The sequence below is a fragment of the Sphaeramia orbicularis genome, chromosome 17 (genome assembly GCF_902148855.1).
Source record: "Sphaeramia orbicularis chromosome 17, fSphaOr1.1, whole genome shotgun sequence".
In the NCBI taxonomy this organism is placed as follows: domain Eukaryota; kingdom Metazoa; phylum Chordata; class Actinopteri; order Kurtiformes; family Apogonidae; genus Sphaeramia; species Sphaeramia orbicularis.
In genome coordinates this window covers 45,514,298-45,538,675 of record NC_043973.1, presented here as the reverse complement: position 1 = coordinate 45,538,675, position 24,378 = coordinate 45,514,298, and the positions used below count along the sequence as shown (strand labels likewise).

Below are 24,378 nucleotides of genomic sequence, written 5' to 3'. Positions count from 1 at the left end.
TCGGCAGCTAAATAAACTATGTTCTGTTGGAATTTCTGAAGCAACTCCGTGAATCTGACAGATAACAGCAAACATAAGACTTCTGGGAAACCACTGCTATAAATGTCTTTTATTTTACAGCAGAACTAAGGAGTTACAGGTTCACTGCGTTCATTTGTCTTCTTTGCCAATTAGTCATTGATTATTGAGAACCTGGAGCCGAAGGTCTGGTCTGGAACATTCTTAAAGGTAATAAACTCAGATCAGCTGTGATACAACTCACTGATTTACCTTCAGGTTTATACTCGACCAGAAAAATGCCTCTTTTAGATTTTTTTCTACCAATACAAAACCACTTTACATATTTTTGAGGTTTGAACATATAGAGTGCGAACATTAATGGAATAATAGCAGTATTTATCCTTTAGATCAGGGGTGTCAAACTCATTTTAGTTCAGGGGCCACATTAAGCCAAATTTGATCTGCAGTGGGCCGGACCAGTGAAATAATAACATAATAATATATATTTAATGTCAACTCCAAATTTTTTTCTATGTTTTAGAGCGAAAAAAAGTCAAATTGTGTGATGACAATGTTTGCATCTACCAACTATCCTTTAAAGCAATGTAAATAACATGAACAAACTGAAATTCTTAAGAAAACTAATTGCAATTTCAACAATAGTACGTCTCAGCTTATAATTTATACACGTAAATTACAACTCACAGATCACAGTGGATCAATAAACACATAAAACATTTAATAAAGAGGCAGAATATTGGTAAACTTACACTTCAGATATCTCAAATTTTTCATATTTGTTCAGGTTATTCGTGTGTTTTTGTGAAACGAGTGTTTGTTTTAGTGTAAATACAGTAAAATGACATAAAAATGTTTACATTTAGAAGAGAAATATTTGGAGTTGTGCGTATTTATAGTTTATTATGATAGTATTTTACTGATCCGACCCACTTGAGATGAAATTGGTCTGAATGTGGAACCTGAACTAAAATGATTCATATCTTCAGTGTAATTTTTACATTTCACAAATTCATCCCAGGGGACGGACTGGACCCTTTGGCGGGCCGGATTTGGCCTCCGGGCCGCATGTTTGACACCTGTGCTTTAGATATTTAACCCATAAAGACTCAAACATCATCACTGACTGAAACCTTCTACTGATCTAAAATGTTAAATACCTGTTGATCCACTAATCCTATCAATCCATGTAAATAATTGGTGTAAAATACAGTTTGTCTTCTTTTCATGGACATCAGATATGACCCATTTGGACGTTCAGAGGCTCCGTAGTTACCATGGAAACACCGTCATCTTCTACAACATTGATTCCCCAGTAAAACCCATGAAGTTGGATCAATGACAGTGGATGGACACACTGGGTTTATGTTCAGTTAATGAGAGATTTTACAGAAAAAGAAGCTTTTTCTTCAGTTTTCTCTGTTTTTGATATAATAACCCTTGTCAGCTTTAATGAACCTCTTCATGATCAGTGAATTAAATACAGGAAAAAACCTGATTTATACTGATAAAATAGAAAATACAAATGATAATATAAACAAATGGTGATAACTCACCTAATAAAGGTTAGATATAAAGAAAATTTAATTTAGGAACTGACATAAAAGTGGCACTGGGTTTTTATGGGTTAACAAAATGAATGAAAATTAGCAAATGTTCTGACCTTATAATATATTGAACCATACAGACACGAACTGAATTTATTCAGACACAGGCCAATGAGTCACTGTGACCACTAGAGAGAATAGTGATGAGAAACAACTTTTTTTTAGAGTCAAATAAAGTGACAAAATTATAAAAAAAAAAAAAATTAAAAAAAACAGAATTTTTGCCATTGTTTTCTTCACTGGACTCAGCTCTAATTGTAAAGAATGGAGATGATGCTGAAATGGCAGCGTTTCTTCTACACGAGTGAGTTTGATGCTGAGGCTTGTGAAGGTATAAAGTTATTATGGGATGTTATTATCGTTGCTAAGTTGCCGTTGTTGATCCACAGATCAGACTAAACTGTAACAGTTCTGACCTTGTTTGTTGGATTCCAAACAGATCTTTAGTTCAGCTACTGACAACACAAACCGAACAGAAAACAGAGGTGATTAGTGGTTTTACTGTGGCTGTTTTCTGTCAAAGCTAAGCTAATAGAGCTATAATGTAAACTATCAGCAGGTGCAGCGCGTGAAGGTTATAAGACAGTGTTATTTTGAGCGATTGTACCAGAAGTGCACAGCGTTGACAACAATGAGCTGTACACTACATGAATTAGATTGTCTAGCATTAATTCATTGGTAATTTTTGTAGCTGTGAGTGTGTTCCCACTGGTTTTGATAGTTTGCTGTATTAATATTACATATAACCAGGGTGCAATTTGTTTGTGGGGTGGGGTGGGAGGGATCAACCCCCTCCTCTGGTTTTTACATCCCTACTTCTGCTCAATAAATTTCATTTGTGTGACTGAGTTTTCTTCCACCTATATCCTACATTACTGGCGCTAACGTTCACCTGAACCGCAGTGTTGGCAGTCTCCGAATTCATAAATGTCCCCATGCACTGGGGTGCCGTACGGGGGGGCAAACATAACAAATTCATGGGGCCCAGCATTTGTGGGGGGCCCATAGACCAGTGGAAGGGGTCCAGTGGATACAGGTTATAAGGTGTGAAAATTTCATGTAAGATCCGCTGTATAAGAGAGATGGAACCCAGGAGTTGGACACTGAAAGTATGTCAAGTTTCACTTTTGTTTCACACCAGCATTTAGTTAGTTAGTTATGGACCACATCCCCACGTATATAAGTTTTGTTTTAACAAAAATATCAATAACTGAATGTAAAAACCAAGTGTCTCCATCCACTGTTACTGATCAAACTCCATGGGTGAGTGGTGAATACTAGTGAATCAGTGTTGTTTCCATGGTAACTACAGAGCCCCCGAACGTCCAAATGGGTCATATCTGATGACCATGACAAGATGACAAACTGTATTTTACACCAATTATTTATATATATTGATAGGATTAGTGGCTGAAAAGTTATTAATATTTTAGAACAGTTGAAGGTTTTATTTGCCAGATGCTGTTTGGGTCTTTGTAGGTTAAATATTTTCATATGTGTGACTAAGTGTGACTCTGCAAAACTTATAATATGTCAGTGTTGTGTTATGTTAACAGTGCTGGCCATCAGTATTGGACTGTCTATTATTCTGTACTTCCTTAAAAGGTTTGTGTACCGTCTCACATTTCAGTGCATATTTTGCATATTTGGATGGTTTTGTATCACCTGGATTAGAGGAAGTTAACAGAAAAAAGTGCAGAATATGTGTGTTTGTGTGTCAGCATACAGTCCTGTAGTGCAGCCATGATGAAACAAAGAGCCTCAACCATCAATCAGAGCTGCAGAGACGTAAGAACCAGGCTTTGTTCCACCTCGTTTGCACACAAAACAAGCCGCTCTGCAAGTTCCAGCTGGTGCAGTGACGTCCTACTCTGAAAAGTTTGTGTTTGCGTGTGTGTGTGTATGTGTGTGTGTGTGTGAACAACATGCACCTGCCACAACATGCATGGATGACTGTATCAGGGCTCCTCCCTCTGCACATGTTAAATTGTTGCTTTTAAGGAACATTGTTGCTATACTTTTAGTACTTTTTATATGGGGTAAGGAAGCTGTCAAAATGTTTGTGTGCATAGGACAGATATGTGTGCATATTAGAGATGTGACGATAGGAAAATTTCATATCATGATTATTGTGACCAAAATTATCATGGTTTTCATTATTATCATGGTATTGTTGAAATGCGCTGAAAATGTTCAAAAAGTACTTATACACACACTGAAATAATTCAACCAAGTTGTATTTTGAAAAAACAAAACAAAACAAAAAAAAACAACCCCAAAAACAAATAAAATAATAGGCACAATGTACTTTCTGTTGGCGGAAACATTCAAATATGAACATGTAAACATCAAACATATAAATGTGCATTAAAGATGGCACCTTATGGCCATTGTTTGACCATTTTATGTAACAAGTTTGAGTTGTTTTAGTTTCTTTTTCAGAGATTCAGAAATAGAGACAGATCTCTATCTCTATCTCTCTGTCTCTCTGAGTTGTTTTAGTTTCTTTTTCAGAGATTCAGAAATAGAGACGTTCTCTCTCTCTAATTTAAACGGTAACACTAACCGTCAGGAATTTTACTGCGGTTTATTGTTATACAGGTTATCGTTACATCTCTAGTGCATATTAGCCTATAGTTGTGCAAAAAATAAATATTTGTAAACTCGTGAATGAGTTCAATTGTATCTGTCAGAACAGGAATGAAAATGTTTTGAGATCAAGAAGACTATTCCTCATCTTTACAGTAGCCTACAGAATATGGAAACACATGATACTTTTAATATGAAATCAAAATGGGAAAGAGAAGTCCAGCAGGACATTTCTCCAGAAACTTGGGAAGAGATCTGCACTGATGCTCATAAAGTGACCTGTTCTAATAGCTGGAGGGAATACAGATGGAAATGACAGTTAGATATTTCAGGACCCCACACATAACAGGAAAATATATCGCGTCAGCCACCAGTAGTTGTTGGAAGGAGCATGGGGAGACTGAATCCAATTTTATACACATCTTTTGGTCGTGCAATAAGCTTAAAAAAATACTGGGATGACATCTACACCACATTATTTGACATATTCAGAATACACATACCTGAGGAGCCCTGGCATCCCCTGCAATTCCTGCCATTCCTGAGGGCTTTGAAAGTAGAGATAATATATAAATCTACTTCAAATTCTCCTGGCAGCAGCAGTTAAAGGCATCACTGTCAATTAGTTGACACCAAATGTTCCAACATTCCAATCATTGAAAGACCCCGTATGGGAACTCTATAGAATGGAGGATACAACTTATCATTTAAGGCTACAGCGGGAGAAACTCCTAAGGAGATGGGCCCCCGTGTTGCTCATAATGTTTTGAACCAAAACAGCGAGCTCTCAGCAATAGTCTCCGAATTTACTCTGAACTTTTATGAACATCTACAGGGTGGGGAAGCAAAATTCACAATGAACATTTAGTTGTTTTTTCTCAGCAGGCACTACGTCAATTGTTTTGAAACCAAACATATACTGATGTCATAATTATACCTAACACTATTATCCATACCTTTTCAGAAACTTTTGCCCATATGAGTAATCAGGAAAGCAAACGTCAAAGAGTGTGTGATTTGCTGAATGCACTCGTCACACCAAAGGAGATTTCAAAAATAGTTGGAGTGTCCATAAAGACTGTTTATAATGGAAAGAAGAGAATGACTATGAGCAAAACTATTACGAGAAAGTCTGGAAGATACTATTAAAGAAGAATGGGAGAAGTTGTCACCCGAATATTTGAGGAACACTTGCGCAAGTTTCAGGAAGCGTGTGAAGGCAGTTATTGAGAAAGAAGGAGGACACATAGAATAAAAACATTTTCTATTATGGAAATTTTCTTGTGGCAAATAAATTCTCATGACTTTCAATAAACTAATTAGTCATACATTATCTTTCAATCCCTGCCTCAAAATATTGTAAATTTTGCTTCCCCACCCTGTATGTGAGGATTTTAACTGAAAAATGGAAAAAATGGGGGATAATATTGCATTAAATGGTGATAAATCACTTAGTAAAGGTGTAAATGTAAAGAAAACTAATTGTATAGATTTATTAAAGTACCAAAAGGTAACTGCCAAACAGCCATCACCGACCAAAACCTGATTGAAAATGTTTAATACCCATTGATCCATTAATTCTATTAATAAAGGTAAATAATTGGTGTAAAATGCAGTTTGTCATCTTTTCATGGTCATCAGATATGACCCATTTGGATGTTCAGAGGCTCTGTAGTTACCATGGAAACACTGTCATCTTCTACAACATTGATTCACCAGTAAAACCCATGGAGGTGGATCAATGACAGTGGATGGACACACTGGGTTTATGTTCAGTTCATGATATCTTGGCTGAAAAAGACACTTTCTCTTCTGTTTTCTCTGTTTATGATATAATAACATATGAATTTACTCTGAGCTTTTATGAACATCTACATGATTAGTGAATAAAATATAGGAAAATACATGATTTACACTGAAATAATGTGTAATACTCAGGATAATATTACAAGAAATGGTGATAAACCACTTAAGAAAGGTTAAATACAGAGAAAAATTCATTTCATCTTCTACAACATTGATTCACCAGTAAAACCCATGGAGGTGGATCAATGACAGTGGATGGACACACTGGGTTTTACATTCAGATACTGATATCTTTGCTGAAAAAGTCACTTTATCTTCTGTTTTCTCTGTTTTGATGTCATAACCTTTGAATTTACTCTGAGCTTTTATGAACATCTACATGATCAGGAAATTAAATATGGGAAAATACCAGATTTTTTACTGAAAAAATGCAAAATAAAGCAGATAAAATCACTTTAGGAAGGTTAAATATACAGAAAAATTCATTTGGGAACTGCCATTAAAGTAACACTGGGTCCTTATGGGTTAAAATAATAGTAGTGTTTTATACGTGTGTTCTTATTTTAGTGTTTTATGTATGGTTTTAACTGACTTTTATTGTGTTTTATGTATATTTTTAGTGTGAGTGGATGGCTGTGATTTCTATTTTGTGTAATCTTTGCTGGTGCTGCCATCTTGGCCTCTTCAGAAAGAGATTTTTGAGCTTTTTTCTGTTTAAATAAAGGTTGAAATTAAAAAAAAAAAAAAAAAAATGTAATAATTAAACAATGACACATACAGTGCATCATATTTACACATTTTAACCCCTGACTTTCCTGGCCATATTTCTTCATGGTTGCACAGCCTTCCTACCTGGTCCTTGTAGGTTGTCCTCTTCCTGTCCCTGTCCAAATATCTGGTCCAGGCTGACAGGTTTGCTGCTTCCAGCTGCGGTGACGGCGGCGGCGGCATTACTACTGCTGTTGTTGTTGGTGCTGGTTCCACCTTCTGCATCTTCAACTGGCACTACTGTAAAGTTGGTTGGCATGTTGGCTCTTCTCCCCACGGAACAAACTGTGACTCACAGCAAAAAAACAACAAAAAAACAAACAAGATGACACCAGTTGCTGAACTTTCACCCTGGCAGCAACAAAAGCAAGTCTCCAAAGGAAAGGAAATGAGGGCCTCGAGGAGCCACTCAATGATATAAAAAAAAAAAAAAAGTTAGTTTGACCACAACATGGCCTTCAGATTCTATTTCCTTTCTGTTTATGCAGTGATCCAGTGTCCTCTAAAGTTGCGCCTCCTGTGCATGAGGCAAACCAAAGTCCACTCCAGTGTGTCTTCACTCTCTTTCCTTGTTCCTTTCCCTCCCTTTCCCCCCCACCGCTGCTCTAAGACTATTGCCCCATGTGACCTTCTCTTTACCATATGAACAGAGCTGGATTCCATACATGGAGAGCCCTGCAGCTCCTCCCATGGCTCGCACCGTCCCACTTCTCTCACTCACACCTTTTGTGTAACTCCAGAAAGTAAGGAAAAACTACTCCCAAGTATCTTTCAAAGCGTACGAACTGTGTCGGATCCACATGTGGCTGGTATTAAACAGCTCTATGTCCACACACAGTCTTTTCTCCTGTTTTTTGTTTGTTAGTTATATTTCCTCCTTCAGGCTGCCAGCTTGTCTTTGGTTTCCTCCAGGTAAACAGAGTGGGTGTTACCTTTCCCACAGTGCATTGTGGGTAGTTCCACTCGCACACATACGCGCTCACATTGTGCCAGCACTAAAGGAAACACCTTGACAGACTTACACACTTTCCTCCGAGTAGCAGCGTAGATTACAATTTAACAGTCACAGGGGAAAACACTCAGCCTTGAAAAACAATAGACAGACGTAAACACAAATGGCTTTTAGAGTGTGGGAATGATCATTTTATTGGCACTTTTACAGAATGTTTTGTGTAACCAATATTGGCACATTATTAAATACACCGAAGCGTATTTAGATTACATGAAGAAATGCGAAAGATTTTATAGAGCAGCCTTTATCAGTATAAATGTTACCTAATATGAATGGACTGACGTTCATAGACACTGTTTTTATTCAGGTTTGTAGTTAAAGTGTGTCACTGAGTTGCATTAGGATTCAAAGTTAGCGATGTTCATATTTTATATTGTTTTGTAGTTTTCCTTATCTAATTTCTTTTGTAAGCAACATTTTCAATGATTACAACTCAAAGATAAAGCTTTTTTTTTTTTTTTTTTTTTTTTTTTTTACTATTTACAGCACTAATTGTTTATCTTCTTTAGAAAATATACTACATTCGCTTTTCTGTCTATTTCTCCTTTCAGTATTAGCTTCCTTAGATTAGTTTAGCACAGCTTAGCTCAGCCTAGCTCTGTGCAAGGATGTTTACCATTGTCTTCATTGTGTAAAAGTGCTACTATTCTTAATTTAGACTGATTGACCTATAAACAGAGTTGATAAAGAAAAATACTGGGCCTCTATTGTTTATTTTGTCTTTATTTCTTCCTGTAGTAATTGTATTAGCTTTTTTAGCTTAGTCTAGCATAGGTTAGCTTGGCCCAGCTCTGTGCAAGTATGTTTACCATCATTTTCAGCATGTTAAAGTTCTATAATTCTTTATTTAGACAGAGAATGATGAACAGATAAAAAGAGCTAGTAAAGAAAAATGCTTGGCTTATATTATTTTCTCTTTATTTCTTCCTGTAGTAATCGTATTTGCTTTTTTTTTTTTTTTTTTTTTTTTTTTAGCTAAGGTTAGCATAGCTTAGCCCAGCTCTGTGCAAGTACTGTGTTTACTCTAATTTCTTCATTGTTAAAGTTCTTTAATTCTTTATTTAGATAGAGACTGATTGACAGATAAACAGAGCTGATAAAGGAAAATACTAGGCACTTACTGTTTATTTTCTCTTTATTTCTTCCTGTAGTAGTGGTGTTAGTTTTCTTAGCTTAGTTTAGCATAGCTTAGCTTAGCTTGGCCCACTTCTGTGCTAGTATGTTTACCATAATTTTCTTATTTATGTTAAAGTTCCATAATTCTTTAATTAGACAGAGATGGATTAACAGATAAACAGAGCTGATTAAGGAAAATACTAGGCTTATATTGTTTATTTTCTCTTTATTTCTTCCTGTAGTGATGGTATTAGCTTTTTTTTTTTTTTTAAAGCTTAGGTTAGCATAGCTTTGCCCAGCTCTGTGAGGGTACTGTATGTTTACTATAATTTTCTTCATTATGTTAAAGTTCTTAAATTCTTCATTTAGATAGAAACTGATTGACAGATAAACAGAGCTGATAAAGGAAAATACTAGGTCTGTACTGTTTATTTTCTCTGTATTTTTTCCTGTAGTAATGGTATTAGCTCTCATAGCTTAGTTTAGCACAGCTTAACTTAGCCCAGCTCTGTGTAAGTATGTTTACCATAATTTTCTTTATCATGTAGAAGTTCTACAATTATGTAGATAAAGACTGATCGACACATAAACAAAGCTGTCAAAAAAAAAAATACTAAGCTTGAAAATATTGTTTATTTTCTCTTTATTTTTTCCTGTACTAATGGTATTAGCTTTCTTAGCTTAGTTTAGCATAGCCTAACTAGGCCCAGCTCTGTGTAAGTATGTTTACCATATTTTTTTTTCATCATGTAAAAAATTCTATAATTATTTAGCTAGAGACTGATCGACACATAAACAGAGCCATTTAAAAATAAAAATAAAAAATGCTAGGCTTGAAAATACTGTTTATTTTCTCTTTATTTCTTCCTTTATTAATGGTATTAGCTTTTTTAGCTTAGTTTAGCATACCTTAACTTGGCCCAGCTCTGCGTAAGTATGTTAACCATAATTTTTTTTTCATCATGTAAAAAATTCTATATTTATTTAGATAGAGACTGATCGACACATAAACAGAGCCATTTAAAAAAAAAAAAAAAAAAATGCTAGGCTTGAAAATACTGTTTATTTTCTCTTTATTTTTTCCTGTAGTAATGGTATTAGCTCTCATAGCTTAGTTTAGCACAGCTTAACTTAGCCCAGCTCTGTGTAAGTATGTTTACCATAATTTTCTTTATCATGTAGAAGTTCTACAATTATGTAGATAAAGACTGATCGACACATAAACAAAGCTATCAAAAAAAAAAATACTGAGCTTGAAAATATTGTTTATTTTCTCTTTATTTTTCCTGTACTAATGGTATTAGCTTTCTTAGCTTAGTTTAGCATAGCCTAACTAGGCCCAGCTCTGTGTAAGTATGTTTACCATATTTTTTTTTCATCATGTAAAAAATTCTATAATTATTTAGCTAGAGACTGATCGACACATAAACAGAGCCATTTAAAAAAAAAAAAAAAAATGCTAGGCTTGAAAATACTGTTTATTTTCTCTTTATTTCTTCCTTTATTAATGGTATTAGCTTTTTTAGCTTAGTTTAGCATACCTTAACTTGGCCCAGCTCTGCGTAAGTATGTTAACCATAATTTTTTTTTCATCATGTAAAAAATTCTATATTTATTTAGATAGAGACTGATCGACACATAAACAGAGCCATTAAAAAAAAAAAAAAAAAAATGCTAGGCTTGAAAATACTGTTTATTTTCTCTTTATTTTTTCCTGTAGTAATGGTATTAGCTCTCATAGCTTAGTTTAGCACAGCTTAACTTAGCCCAGCTCTGTGTAAGTATGTTTACCATAATTTTCTTTATCATGTAGAAGTTCTACAATTATGTAGATAAAGACTGATCGACACATAAACAAAGCTATCAAAAAAAAAAATACTGAGCTTGAAAATATTGTTTATTTTCTCTTTATTTTTTCCTGTACTAATGGTATTAGCTTTCTTAGCTTAGTTTAGCATAGCCTAACTAGGCCCAGCTCTGTGTAAGTATGTTTACCATATTTTTTTTTCATCATGTAAAAAATTCTATAATTATTTAGCTAGAGACTGATCGACACATAAACAGAGCCATTTAAAAAAAAAAAAAATGCTAGGCTTGAAAATACTGTTTATTTTCTCTTTATTTCTTCCTTTATTAATGGTATTAGCTTTTTTAGCTTAGTTTAGTATACCTTAACTTGGCCCAGCTCTGCGTAAGTATGTTAACCATAATTTTTTTTTCATCATGGAAAAAATTCTATATTTATTTAGATAGAGACTGATCGACACATAAACAGAGCCATTAAAAAAAAAAAAAAAAAATGCTAGGCTTGAAAATACTGTTTATTTTCTCTTTATTTCTTCCTTTAGTAATGGTATTAGCTTTTTTTTTTTTAGCTTGGTTTAGCATACCTTAACTTGGCCCAGCTCTGTGTAAGTATGTTTACCATAATTTTCTTGATCATGTAAAAGTTCTAAAATTATTCAGATAGAGACTGATTGGCATAAAAAGAGCTGTTAAAGAAAAATACTACACTTAAAAATACTGTTTATTTTATCTTTATTTCTACCTGTAGTAATGGTATTAGCTTGTTTAGCTTAGTTTAGCATACCTTAACTTGGCCCAGTTCTGTGTTAGTATGTTCACTATAATTTTTTTTTTTATCATGTAAAAAAATCTATAATTATTCATTTAGAGACTGATCGACACATACACAGAGCCATTAAAACAAACAAACAAACAAACAAACAAACAAACAAACAAACAAACAAAAAATGCTAGGCTTGAAAATACTGTTTATTTTCTCTTTCTTTCTTCCTTTGGTAATGGTATTAGCTTTTCTGGCTTAGTTTAGCATACCTTAACTTGGCCCAGCTCTGCGTAAGTATGTTTACCATAATTTTCTTGATCATTAAAAAGTTCTAAAATTATTCAGATAGAGACTGACTGGCATAAAAAGAGCTGTTAAAGAAAAATACTATGCTTAAAAATACTGTTTATTTTCTCTTTATTTCTACCTGTAGTAATGGTATTAGCTTTCTTTGCTTAGCTTAGTTTAGCATACCTTAGCTTAGCCTAGCTCGGTATGTTTCACTTTATCTTCTTTATCACATATAATTGATATAATTCATAAATTTACTGAATTGATAAATAGATTGGCTGACAGATGGGGCACTTTTATTACATTTAAGTCATTGCAAATTTAATAAATATTGTCTGATCAGTTTTTGTGAAAATCTGATCCTATTTTCGGTCATATTTTTGCAATAAAAGAAAATTGTAAACATTCACAAGCACCACTTACAGACCTGTGTGCAAAGGTTGCGATCAAATAATGAACACTACCAGTAGCTGTGGTCTTCAATGGTGCTTTTGTCGTCCTAAAATAAGTGTTAGACCAACAGTGAAGCTTTCCTGGAGCCAGTTGACTCTAGTTTATCCTCCTCATTTTGCCCACAGTGTGTCAATGTGAACTCCAAGCCATATATCTCAAACTAACGTCACCATGTCACATTCTTGCACATGTACCGTGAACTGATGTGAAGAGTTTGCGTCCAGGTTCACAGATCAGACTAACAGCTTCAGAGCCTGATTTTTTTCTTTACATTTTTTTTTTTTTTTTTTTTTTTACATATTCCAGGGATTCTGCTCATGCATGCATACTCAGTACTGTTTTCCCTATATCTCTTTCTCTGCTCACCAAATCAAGCCTTAGTTTCCTGAGTATAACTGGGATGTATCACCCATTTCCTGCATCTTTAAGTTAGAGTCCGTCCAGATGTTTCGCCCCCGGGTCTATACAGTGATCTAAAATTGCTGAACCATCTAATACTTTAGAACGGGACATAGTATGCCAGGAAATGTAGACATTAGAACAGGGGTGAATGCAAACATGGCTCATGTTTAACCTGCACAGATTCCTGCTGCAGCTGGCCTGATATCTGATAATCTCCCAGCCACGAAAACCACACCGAGTACCACAAAAGAATACTGCTATTTTTTCAGCTTTGCTATGGAAGTGGTGTATAATGAAGATGTATTATTTTTCATTTTCACACCAGCTGCATGCTTAAAGTATGCAGAAAGTAGAATGTCCTTGCCTTTCATATTTTCACCTTTTGACCTACAGGAAAGACAGAAAAAAAAACAAAACAGCTCTTTTAATAATGCCTTTTTGTCTATTCAGGTAAAGGCCAGCAGAGGGCGCTGTTGGATCATGAGGCCGCAAAGTCGAGCTTGACAATAAATAGTAGAAACTGGAGAAATGTAAGGTCAATGTTCACCTCACAGGAAGGCTATTTATAGTTTGTGTGCAGCCTAGGAGTAGAACTGCTGCAACTAAATATCAGGAATTGTGCACAACTGGAGGCTGTTTTCAAAGAAGAATTTAACCCATAAAAACCCAAGCAGCCATTGGCAACCAAAGCATGTATAGATCTAAAATGTTTCATACCTGTTGATCCACTAATCCTATCAATATAATAATTTAATAAATTGTAATAACATGAACAAACTGAAATTTCTTAAGAAAACTAAGTGCAATCTTAACAATATTATGTCTCAGTTTATTATTTACACATGTACATTACACCGTACAGACCACGGTGGATCTACAAATACACAAAACATTTCAAAACAGGCAGAATAATGGTAAACTTGCACTTCAGACGTTTCAAAATGTTCATATTTGTTCAGGTTATTGGTGTTTTTGTGAAATGATAGTTTGCTTTAGTGCAAGTACAGTAAAATGACTTGAAAATGTTTATATTTATGAAGACAAAAATTTGGAGTTGTGAGTATTTATAGGTTATTATGATAGTATTTTACTGATCTGACCCACTTGAGATTAAACTGGTCTGTATGTGGAACCTGAACTAAAATGTTTAACCCATAAAGACCTAAACATCCACCACCGACCAAAAGCATCTACTGATCAAAACTGTTTAATACCTGTTGGTCCACTAATCCTATCAATCCATGTAAATAATTGGTGTAAAATACAGTTTGTCATCTTTTCATGGTCATCAGATATGACCCATTTGGATGTTCAGAGGCTCCGTAGTTACCATGGAAACACTGTCATCTTCTACAACATTGATTCACCAGTAAAACCCATGGAGTTTGTTGGCGCAGATCATTCATGGCGGAGGTCTGCGCTCTCCGACTGCTTTTCTTGTTACCTCCGCCAAGGAGGTATTGTGATCACTTTGCTTTGTGTATGTGCATGTTTGTTTGTTTGTTTGTTAGCAAGATAGCTCAAAAAGTTATGGATGGATTTTCAGGAAATTTTTAGGAAATGTTGATACTGGCACAAGGAAGAAATGATTAAATTTTGGTTGTGTTCGGGGGTGGGGGGGCCACGGGGGCCCACGGGGGCCCACTGATCTGCGTTGGCGGAGGTCTGCGCTCTCCGAGTGCTTTTCTTGTTATATTTGTAGGGGGTGGATTTTTTGTTTGTTTGTCTGTCTGTTAGCAAGATAACTCAAAAAGTTACTGACAGATTTTGATGAAATTTTCAGGAAATGTTAATACTGGCACAAGGAATAAATGATTAAATTTTGGTGGTGATCGGGGGGGAGATATTGATCTGCCTTGGCGGAGGTCTGCGCTCTCGCTCATATTGGTCTGTATGTGGAACCTGAACTAAAATGACAGCCTTGACTGTGGAATTTTTGCACTTTGCAAATTCATCCCACTGGCCGGATTGGAACCTTTGGCGGGCTGCATGTTTGACACCCCTGCTTTAGTTGTACCAGGCATTAAAATGAACAAGAAACTGAAGAAAACTAATAATTTTGTACAAGTTCCAAACATTCGAAGAATCTTTATTTTTGTCAGTAGGGGTTCACACACGTAAACATGGACCACACACCGAAATTTGTCTTCAGCCTTTAACCCATCACTAAGTAAGTAAAGTAAGTAAAGTAAATTTTATTTATAGAGCACTTTTCACAGACAGAGTCACAAAGTGCTTTATCAATTCAAATCAGAATCAAATTAAGTTTACAGAGACCCAACAGAATCCTTCAGGAGCAAACACTTGTGATTGGTGACAGTGGCGAGGAAAAACTTCCCTTTAACGGGCAGAAACCTCGAGCAGACCCAGACTCCTGAAGGATGGCTGTCTGCCTGGACCAGTTGGGGTTAAAGAGAGAGAGAGAGAGTAAAGGAGGAGAAAAGAGAGAGCGATAGAGATATAGAGAGACTGGGGGGCGGGGGGGGGGTGACACATGGAGTACGTTATGATGAATACATAGAGTGTAATCAGTCTGTGGTGGTCCTGGGTCAGGTGGGAGACTAAAAAGCCTTTTTGAACAGGAGGGTTTTGTGGTGTTTCTTAAAGCTCTCTACAGAGTCCATGGACCGTAGGTGTAGAGGCAGGTCATTCCATAGACGTGGTGCCACTAGATCATGCACAGTGGCGCAGAAAGGGTCCCCAAGCAATAAATAAATAAATAAGTAAAAAAATAAAATAAAATAAAATAATACATATATATATATATATATATATATATATATATATATATATATATATATATATATATATATATACACATACACATACAGGGTGGGGAAGCAAAATGTACAATATTTTGAGGCAGGGATTGAAAGACAGTGTATGACCAATTAGTTTATTGAAAGTCATGAGAATTTATTTGCCACAAGAAACTTTCCATAATAGAAAATGTTTTTATTCTATGTGTCCTCCTTCTTTCTCAATAACTGCCTTCACACGCTTCCTGAAACTTGCGCAAGTGTTCCTCAAATATTTGGGTGACAACTTCTCCCATTCTTCTTTAATAGTATCTTCCAGACTTTCTCCTAATAGTTTTGCTCATAGTCATTCTCTTCTTTCCATTATAAACAGTCTTTATGGACACTCCAACTATTTTTGAAATCTCCTTTGGTGTGACGAGTGCATTCAGCAAATCACACACTCTTTGACGTTTGCTTTCCTGATTACTCATATGGGCAAAAGTTTCTGAAAAGGTATGGATAATAGTGTTAGGTATGATTATGACATCAATATATGTTTGGTTTCAAAGCAACTGACGTAGTGCCTGCTGAGAAAAAACAACTAAATGTTCATTGTAAATTTTGCTTCCCCACCCGGTATATGCTTGCATTATCTCACTCTGACAGAGACAGACAGGTGAGGGAGGGGCAATTTGGACTCAGGGGGCCCCTTCAGAGAATTTGAAACAGCTAGTTTTTACTGCAACTTCTCACTGCCGCTGTGTAGTGAACTTATTCTTTAGACTGTTTGTGTCAAGTCTGTTGGTCCTTTGGGGGCCCCCTGCTGGCTTAGGCACCCCCAGCAGCTGCCTGTCTTGCCTAATGGCAAGCTGCACCACTGATCATGCATGTGTCGAGGCCCAAAACGGAATCTGGCCCAATTCAGAATCGGGCCGGTCCAGAATGGAATTCTATTCTAGGCCAGCCTAGAATGGAATCCTGCTGCTATAATGTTATTTTTATACCATGTTTAATGCAAATGATCTAAATTATTACAAAAATCAATACATGGAATTTGCAAATATGTGAAAAAAAAATGAAACAAACAACATTTTAATTGTAAACTATAATACACTTTATAGAACCTAGTGGTACTCCCCACCAATATATGGTACAGTGAAATCGACTGAAATTGACAACAGTTACTCAAGGTATGTAAGACTGAAAATGTAAAATTATGACAAATTATGGAATTATGGATCATTTGCATTAAACATGGTATAAAAATAACATTATAGCAGCAGGATTCCATTCTAGGCCGGCCTAGAATAGAATTCCATTCTGGGCCGGCCCAATTCTGAATCGGGCCAGATTCCGTTTTGGGCCTCGACACATGCATCACACTGCATACTAGGAAATGGGGGGGGGGTTAAGTGCCTTGCTCAAGGGCACATCAGCCAACAACTCTCCGCCAGTCCAGGAATCAAACTTGGCAACCCATTGGTCACAAGGTACCTCTCCAGCCATCTAGGCCACGGCTGCCCCCCCCCCCCCCCCCATTATTTTGCAGGAAGCAGCTTATCAACAGTGTGATATCATTTGGCCCATGACTGAACTACCACGGCTTCACCTTCGAGGACAAAACCGCCATTTTATACTCCTCACATGGCTTAAGTGTGAACGTTGAAAAAAAGTGAAAGCGAGAGAGAGAGAGAGAGAGAGAGAGAGAGGTAGAGGTGAAATCAAATCCCTTTAGCAAACAGCAAAAAGGTCAGTGCTGACGCAGACCCGGGAACAGGCTGCCCTCCCTCAAGACTATATTCTTAAGTGGCTAGCTTCTATTTGTAGCATTTTTACCTGTTTACTGACTCACCGACTCCAAAACCAGGAAGGTGGGCAAACAAACTTGTGTCATCACAGGGGGTGGGGGTGTGTGGGGGGGGGGGTACATTTCAACTGCCTGCACTGTGTTGTCAGACCACAAAATGTAATATCATGGCAAAATGACTGCTTGAATACAGTGGGATGAGGGTTCAGCGTCCTCATTTTAATCACATGTTCATTTTAATATTCACAGTCGATGGATGTGACCTCCCTCCTAAACAGAACAAGATAGCAGTGTTTTGTTTGGTTTGTGATTTCAGTGAGCGATGCCAGTGTGGGCGCATAATCCCCCCCAACCAAATAAATTTTCATTTTAGCTTTTCGTTAAATAATAAATCTGGTTCCTTGGTCAACACGCTCTTATAGTAGCATTGACGATCATATACAGTGCTTACCTTGTCCCCCCAAGTCCCTCATCTTTTTTTGGGACGTGCCCACTCTACATGCAGCGATGCCCAGAACCCCCCAGAGTATTTTTATTTATTTCATCTCCCACTCTGTCTCGCTCTCACTCACACATACTGTCTACAGCAGAGGTTTCAAACATGAGGTCCGGGGTCCAAATCCTGGACCGCCAAAAGGGTCCAAAAAGGATTAATATTTATTAGGTTGACTGTGACAATTTTTATTTTCTAATTGTAAGTGTCAGGGAGAACTGGAATCATTCAAGTAAAATGAAATATGTCATTTGTTTGATAAATAAACTGTGTGGGAAGAGTAAGTTGTATTATGTATTTTGCACAAACTGTATTTTACACCAATTATTTTAATGTGTTTCTTCAAGTTTGTTTCATTTGTGGGTTATTTTGTTCTTGTTGATTATTTTTTCATTTTTTTATGAATTTTGCTCATTTTATTAATTACTGAGGCTGTTCTGGTTCATTTTGTTGGCTATTTAATGAACTTTTCTTAATTTTTAGCTATTTTTTTTTGCATATTTTGTTTATTTTTCTACATTTTTTTTTTTTTTTACCTATTTGGTTTTTTTTCTTCAATTTGTTCAGTTTGTGTCTCATTTTGTTCAAGTTACTGATTATTTGGTTGATTTATAATTCATTTTATTCAGTTTATTTTTTACTTTGGCTGTTTTTGTTAATTTCGTTGCTTATGTTAATGTTTTTTTTTTAATTTCTATTCAGTTAATTTTTTTGCTCTTTTATCATTTTATACATTTTTTTTATTCATTTTTGTTTTTTTTAATTTATTTTTTGATATAAAAGCAAACGTCTAAAATGCAACTCCCAATGTCCAAATGGGTCGTATCTGATGACCATGAAAAGATGACAAACTGCATTTTACATCAATTATGTTAACGTGTTTCTTCAAGTTTGTTTAATTTGTGGCTTATTTTGTTCTTGTTGATTATTTTTTCATTTCTTATTTATTTTGTTCATTTTATTGACTACTTTGGCTTTTCTGGTTCATTTTGTTGGCTATTTAATGAACTTTTCTTAATTTTTAGCAACATTTTTTGCATATTTTGTTCATTTTTCAACATTTTTTTGCCTATTTTATTTTATTTTTTTCTTCATTTTGTTCAGTTTGTGTTTCATTTTGTTCATGTTACTTTAACTTTGGCTGTTTTTGTTTACTTCATTGCTTATTTTAATGTTTGTTTGTTTTTTAATTGATTTCTATTCAGTAATTTTTTTTGCTTATTTATTATTTTGTAAATTTTTTTTCATTTTTGTTGATTTTATTTATTTTTTCATATAAAAGCGTCTACAATCCAACCCCAAATGTCCAAATGGGTCATATCTGATGACCATGAAAAGATGACAAACTGTATTTTACACCAATTATTTACATGTATAGATCATATTACTAAGTCAACAGGTATTAAACATATTAGATGAGTCGATGGTTTTGTTGGACGGTGGGTGTTTGGGTCTTTGTGGGTTAATGAATTTCATATATATTCAGATTTAAATGGTCTTGTCATCGGTGTGTGTACTCAGCCTGCCATGAGCGACAGGAGGGCTCCAGGCGAGCGTGGCTACAAGTCAGACGACTATTTTTGGTACGAGCGGAAAATTTCCACGAGAATTCTACGGTGGAGGGACCAACAGCAGAGGTTTCGGGGGCTAAGAAGAAAGTCTGTGAATGTAGTGGGACTGTGGGAAATGGTGACCCTCTGCCACACTCTGCTGGCACTGGACATATGACTGTGGGTTACCAACAAAACAGGAGGGGAGGGAGCCATGCCAAACCAACATTTGGATAGGGGATCGGTCTGTGTGTGTGTGTGTGTGTGTGTGTGTGTGTGTGGTATGGTGGGTGGGAGGTGTGCAGGTCTGGTGAAGCCAAAATTCACGATCCAGAAAAAGCTTTTACACGAAAAAAAATAAGGGTGTTTTCATGAAACAAGTAGTGCACTCTAGAAAGGAGGAAATCAGTTTATTCTCCAGTGAAGGAATATTCTGTATGTATGAACACAAAACACTGATCCTATCACCAGAGAATAGAATAGAATAGAATAGAACAGAGTAGTGTAGAGTAGAACAGAGTAGAGTAGAGTAGAGTAGAGTAGAATAGAATAGAATAGAATAGAATAGAATAGAATAGAATAGAATAGAATTAACTACATTAGAATAGAATAGTATAGAATAGGGTAGAGTAGAATAGAATAGAATAGAATAGAACAGAGTAGAGTAGAGTAGAATAGAATAGAATAGAAGGGAAGGGAAGAGATAGAATAGAATAGAATAGAACAGAATAGAGAACAGTAGAATAGAACAGAATTAACTACATTAGAATAGAATAGTATAGAATAGGGTAGAGTAGAATAGAATAGAATAGAATAGAGGAGAACAGAACAGAACAGAATAGAATAGAATAGAATAGAATAGAATAGAATAGAATAGAATAGAATCAAGGTTATTATCGTTAACGAAAACTAACAAAATGACGAAAACTAGAATTGTGAAAACATTTTCATTAAAACTGAAATAAATAAAAACTATAATTAAAAGAAAAAAACGATAACTAACTGAAACTGTATTGTGTGCTTACAGAACTTACTAAAACGTATAAAAATTATGGATAAAATTCCCTTGGTTTTCGTCTTTCTCAATGTCAGATTGATATAAAATCGATTTATTTCCCTCAAGCAATTTTAGCTGCTGGCACCATATGATATTTAACGGTCCGTCACTTGTCGTCACTTGTGGTTTAGTCGTCTTCTGGTCCACACTCTACCTGGAAACATGGAGACTAAAGTTGGGAGAAAGCAGCAGAGTCCTGTCTGGGATTTATTTGAATACGACGTCAAAGAAGAGAAAAGATATAAAGACACTAAAACTACACTAAAAGTTAGCATTTAGAAAATAACGAAAACTAATAAAAACTAGCAAACCTGCTCTGAAAACTAATTAAAACTAACTGAATTAGAGAAAAAAAGTCAAAACTAAATAAAACTACAATGAAAAATCCAAAACTATAACCTTTAATAGAATAGAATAGAATAGAATAGAATAGAATACCTTTATTGTCAGTATACATATGTACAATGAAATTAAAAGAGAACACTCTCTTTTGGTTCAAAGTGCAAAACAGTTTTAAAGAAAAAAAGTGTAAATATGAATATACAGAATAAAAAGTATGTCAACCAACCAAGAAATTGTGCATATACATACATATATATATATATATATATATATATATATATATATATATATATATATATATATATATATATATACATATATATATATATATATATATATATTATAGATATATATATATATATATATTTATATATATATATATACACACAGTACAGGCCAAAAGTTTGGACACACCTTCTCATTCTTTGCATTTTCTTTATTTTCATGACTATTTACATTGTAGATTCTCACTGAAGGCATCAAAACTATGAATGAACACATGTGGAATTATGTACTTAACAAAAAAGTGTGAAATAACTGAAAACATCTCTTATATTCTAGTTTCTTCAAAGTAGCCACCCTTAGCTCTGATGACTGCTTTGCACACTCTTGCCATTCTCTTGATGAGCTTCCAGAGGTAGTCACCTGAAATGGTTTCCTAACAGTCTTGAAGAAGTTCCCAGAGATGCTTAGCACTTGTTGGTCCTTTGCCTTCACTCTGCGGTCCAGCTCACCCCAAACCATCTCGATTGGGTTCAGGTCCGGTGACTGTGGAGGCCAGGTCATCTGGCGCAGCACTCCATCACTCTCCTTCTTGGTCAAATATCCCTCACACAGCCTGGAGGTGTGTTTGGGGTCATTGTCCTGTTGAAACATAAATGATGGTCCAACTAAACGCAAACCGGATGGAATGGCATGTCACTTCAGGATGCTGTGGTAGCCATGCTGATTCAGGTTGCCTTCAATCTTGAATAAATCCCCAACAGCGTCACCAGCAAAGCACCCCCACACCATCACACCTCCCCCTCCATGCTTCACGGTGGGAACCAGGCATGTAGCATCCATCCGTTCACCTTTTCTGCGTCGCACAAAGACACGGCGGTTGGATCCAAAGATCTGAAATTTGGACTCATCAGACCAAAGCACAGATTTCCACTGGTCTAATGTCCATTCCTTGGGTTTCTTGGCCCAAATAAATCTCTTCTGTTTGTTGCCTCTCCTGAGCAGTGGTTTCCTAGCAGCTGTTTGACCATGAAGGCCTGATTCACGCAGTCTCCTCTTAACAGTTGTTGTAGAGACGTGTCTGCTGCTAGAGCTCTGTGTGGTATTCATCTGGTCTCTAATCTGAGCTGCTGTTAATTTGCGATTTCTGAGGCTGGTGACTCAGATGAACTTATCTTCAGCATCAGAGGTGACTCTTGGTCTTCCTTTCCTGGGGCGGTCCTCATGTGAGCCAGTTTCGTTGTAGCGCTTGATGGTTTTTGCGACTGCACTTGGGGACACATTCAAAGTTTTTGAAATTTTCTAGACTGACTGACCTTCATTTCTTAAAGTAATGATGGCCACTCGTTTGTCTTTACTTAGCTGATTGGTTCTCGCCATAATATGCATTCTAACAGTTGTCCAATAGGGCTGTCAGCTGTGCATCAACCTGACTTCTGCACAACACAACTGATGGTCCCAACCCCATCAATAGGCAAGAAATTCCACTAAGTAACCCTGATGAGGCACAGCTATGAAGTGAAAACCATTTCAGGTGACTACCTCTGGAAGCTCATCAAGAGAATGCCAAGGGTGTGCAAGGCAGTCATCAGAGCTAAGGGTGGCTACTTTGAAGAAACTAGAATATAAGAGATGTTTTCAGTTATTTCACACTTTTTTGTTAAGTACATAATTCCACATGTGTTCATTCATAGTTTTGATGCCTTCAGTGAGAATCTACAATGTAAATAGTCATGAAAATAAAGAAAATGCGAAGAATGAGAAGGTGTGTCCAAACTTTGGCCTGTACTGTATATATACACACACACAACATTTCTGCAAAATTAGCCAATACATGGACCTTAATTAGGCGAAGATTGTTAAGATACACTATATGGACAAAAGCTTGTTGGACACATGAATTCAGGTGTTTCTTTTCTAACACGGGTCTGGGATACAAACTATATAGTTGATAATATAGTTTTATATTGGGATGAATATCATTGTATTGGTTAGTTTGGTTTAAATTGTTAGTTTGTTTCTGAATGCCTCAGAGATGGTTTCAACTAATTTCTCTCAACATTTTTTTAAATCCATGACTATGATTTTAAATGTTCTTCCTCTAAATGTATAAAATATTTTTCATGCTCTGACTGTAAATAATAATTTTCTTCCACAACTAACCCTCTACTTTCTTCACATCTCACTGTGGAAGAAAAATCTCCCATTAAACTTGAAGGAAATATTATTGTTTTTTATCTCAAATGATCATGAACAGGACATCTGACAGCTGTAGATATGATGTGTCCCAATATGTTTGTCAATATATCAATATTTCCTTAAAGTTTAATGGAAATTTTTTCTTCCTAAGTGAGATGTGAAGAAAGTAGTCCTAAGTTGTGGTAGAAAATGATGTATGTCTGAACACAAAACGCTGATCCTGTCACCAAAGTATGAACATTTCTGCAAAATTAGGACTTAGAGTTGTAAGGTTTTAGGTTTTTATTTAGCCAATACATGCACCTTAATTAGGCAAAGATTGCTGTCTGTTATAGATACACTATATGGACCAAAGTATGTGGACACATTGAATTCAAGTATTTCTTTTCTAATGGGGGTCTGGGATACAAAACAATAATGATAAATGTCATAATATAGTTTTATATTGAGATAAATATCATTGCATTGGTTAGTTGGTTTAAATTGTTATCTTTGCTTCTAAAATGCCTCATAGATGGTTTTTACTTAATTTCTATCAACATGGATTTTGTTCTTTTGTTTGTTTTTTTATCCATGACTATGATTTTAAATGTTCTATATTTAAATTTCTAAATGTTTTTCATGCTCTGACTGTAAATAATATTTTTCTACCACAACTAACCATCTACTTTCATCACATCTCATTTAGGAAGAAAAGAATCCCATTAAACTTTAAGGAAATATTGATGTTTATAAACTATATGGACAAAAATATTAGGCCATATCATGTCTGCAGCTGGAAGATGTCCTGTTCATGATGATTTGAGCTAAAAAAATAAAAAATAAATAAAAAATATATATATATCCCACTATAAACTATATTATGACGTTTGCCATTATTGTCTTGAGCATTTTGTTTCTGCAATAGCAGATGGTGATTGAGGAAGCAGAGGACTGAGTTGTAAGAGATATTTAGACTAATATTATTTAGAACTTTGTCTGAAATGATGTTAAGTGTCAAACTAAGACTCTACTCACCTCCTCTCCACTTCCTGGTTGAATGGTGGCAGAAAGGTGAATCTCAACCAATCAGCTGCTGAAGAGCCAATGGACTGAACCATGTTACCGGGGGAATCGGAATGGATGGATGGACGGATGGATGGAATGCCTAAAAGCACTGTTTTTGTCAGTACAATGCCACAGATATTGATGTAAGAACTGAAGTGATTTTGGTTTTTATCAAGAAAACATGGAAAAGGATAGATATCAGCTCTGAAATGAAACTACTATGAGCTATTTTTGTTGTTATCATTATATTTGTCCAAACAAATGGACCTTTAGTTGTACCAGGCATTAA

At 35.6% G+C, this 24,378-nt stretch overlaps 1 protein-coding gene across 5 annotated transcripts in view; it reads right to left on the bottom strand.

The window, feature by feature from the left end:
- The window catches only part of LOC115437807 (solute carrier family 12 member 7-like), a 93,865-nt gene extending 86,182 nt beyond the window's left edge, over positions 1–7,683 (bottom strand). For all 5 annotated transcript variants that reach the window (XM_030161155.1, XM_030161158.1, XM_030161159.1 and 2 more), the window contains exon 1: positions 6,873–7,683. In XM_030161155.1, the coding sequence (XP_030017015.1) occupies positions 6,873–7,047 (175 nt within the window). In that variant the 5' untranslated portion in view covers positions 7,048–7,683. The remainder of the gene's footprint in view (positions 1–6,872) is intronic.
- Between the last annotated feature and the right edge of the window lie 16,695 nt (positions 7,684–24,378).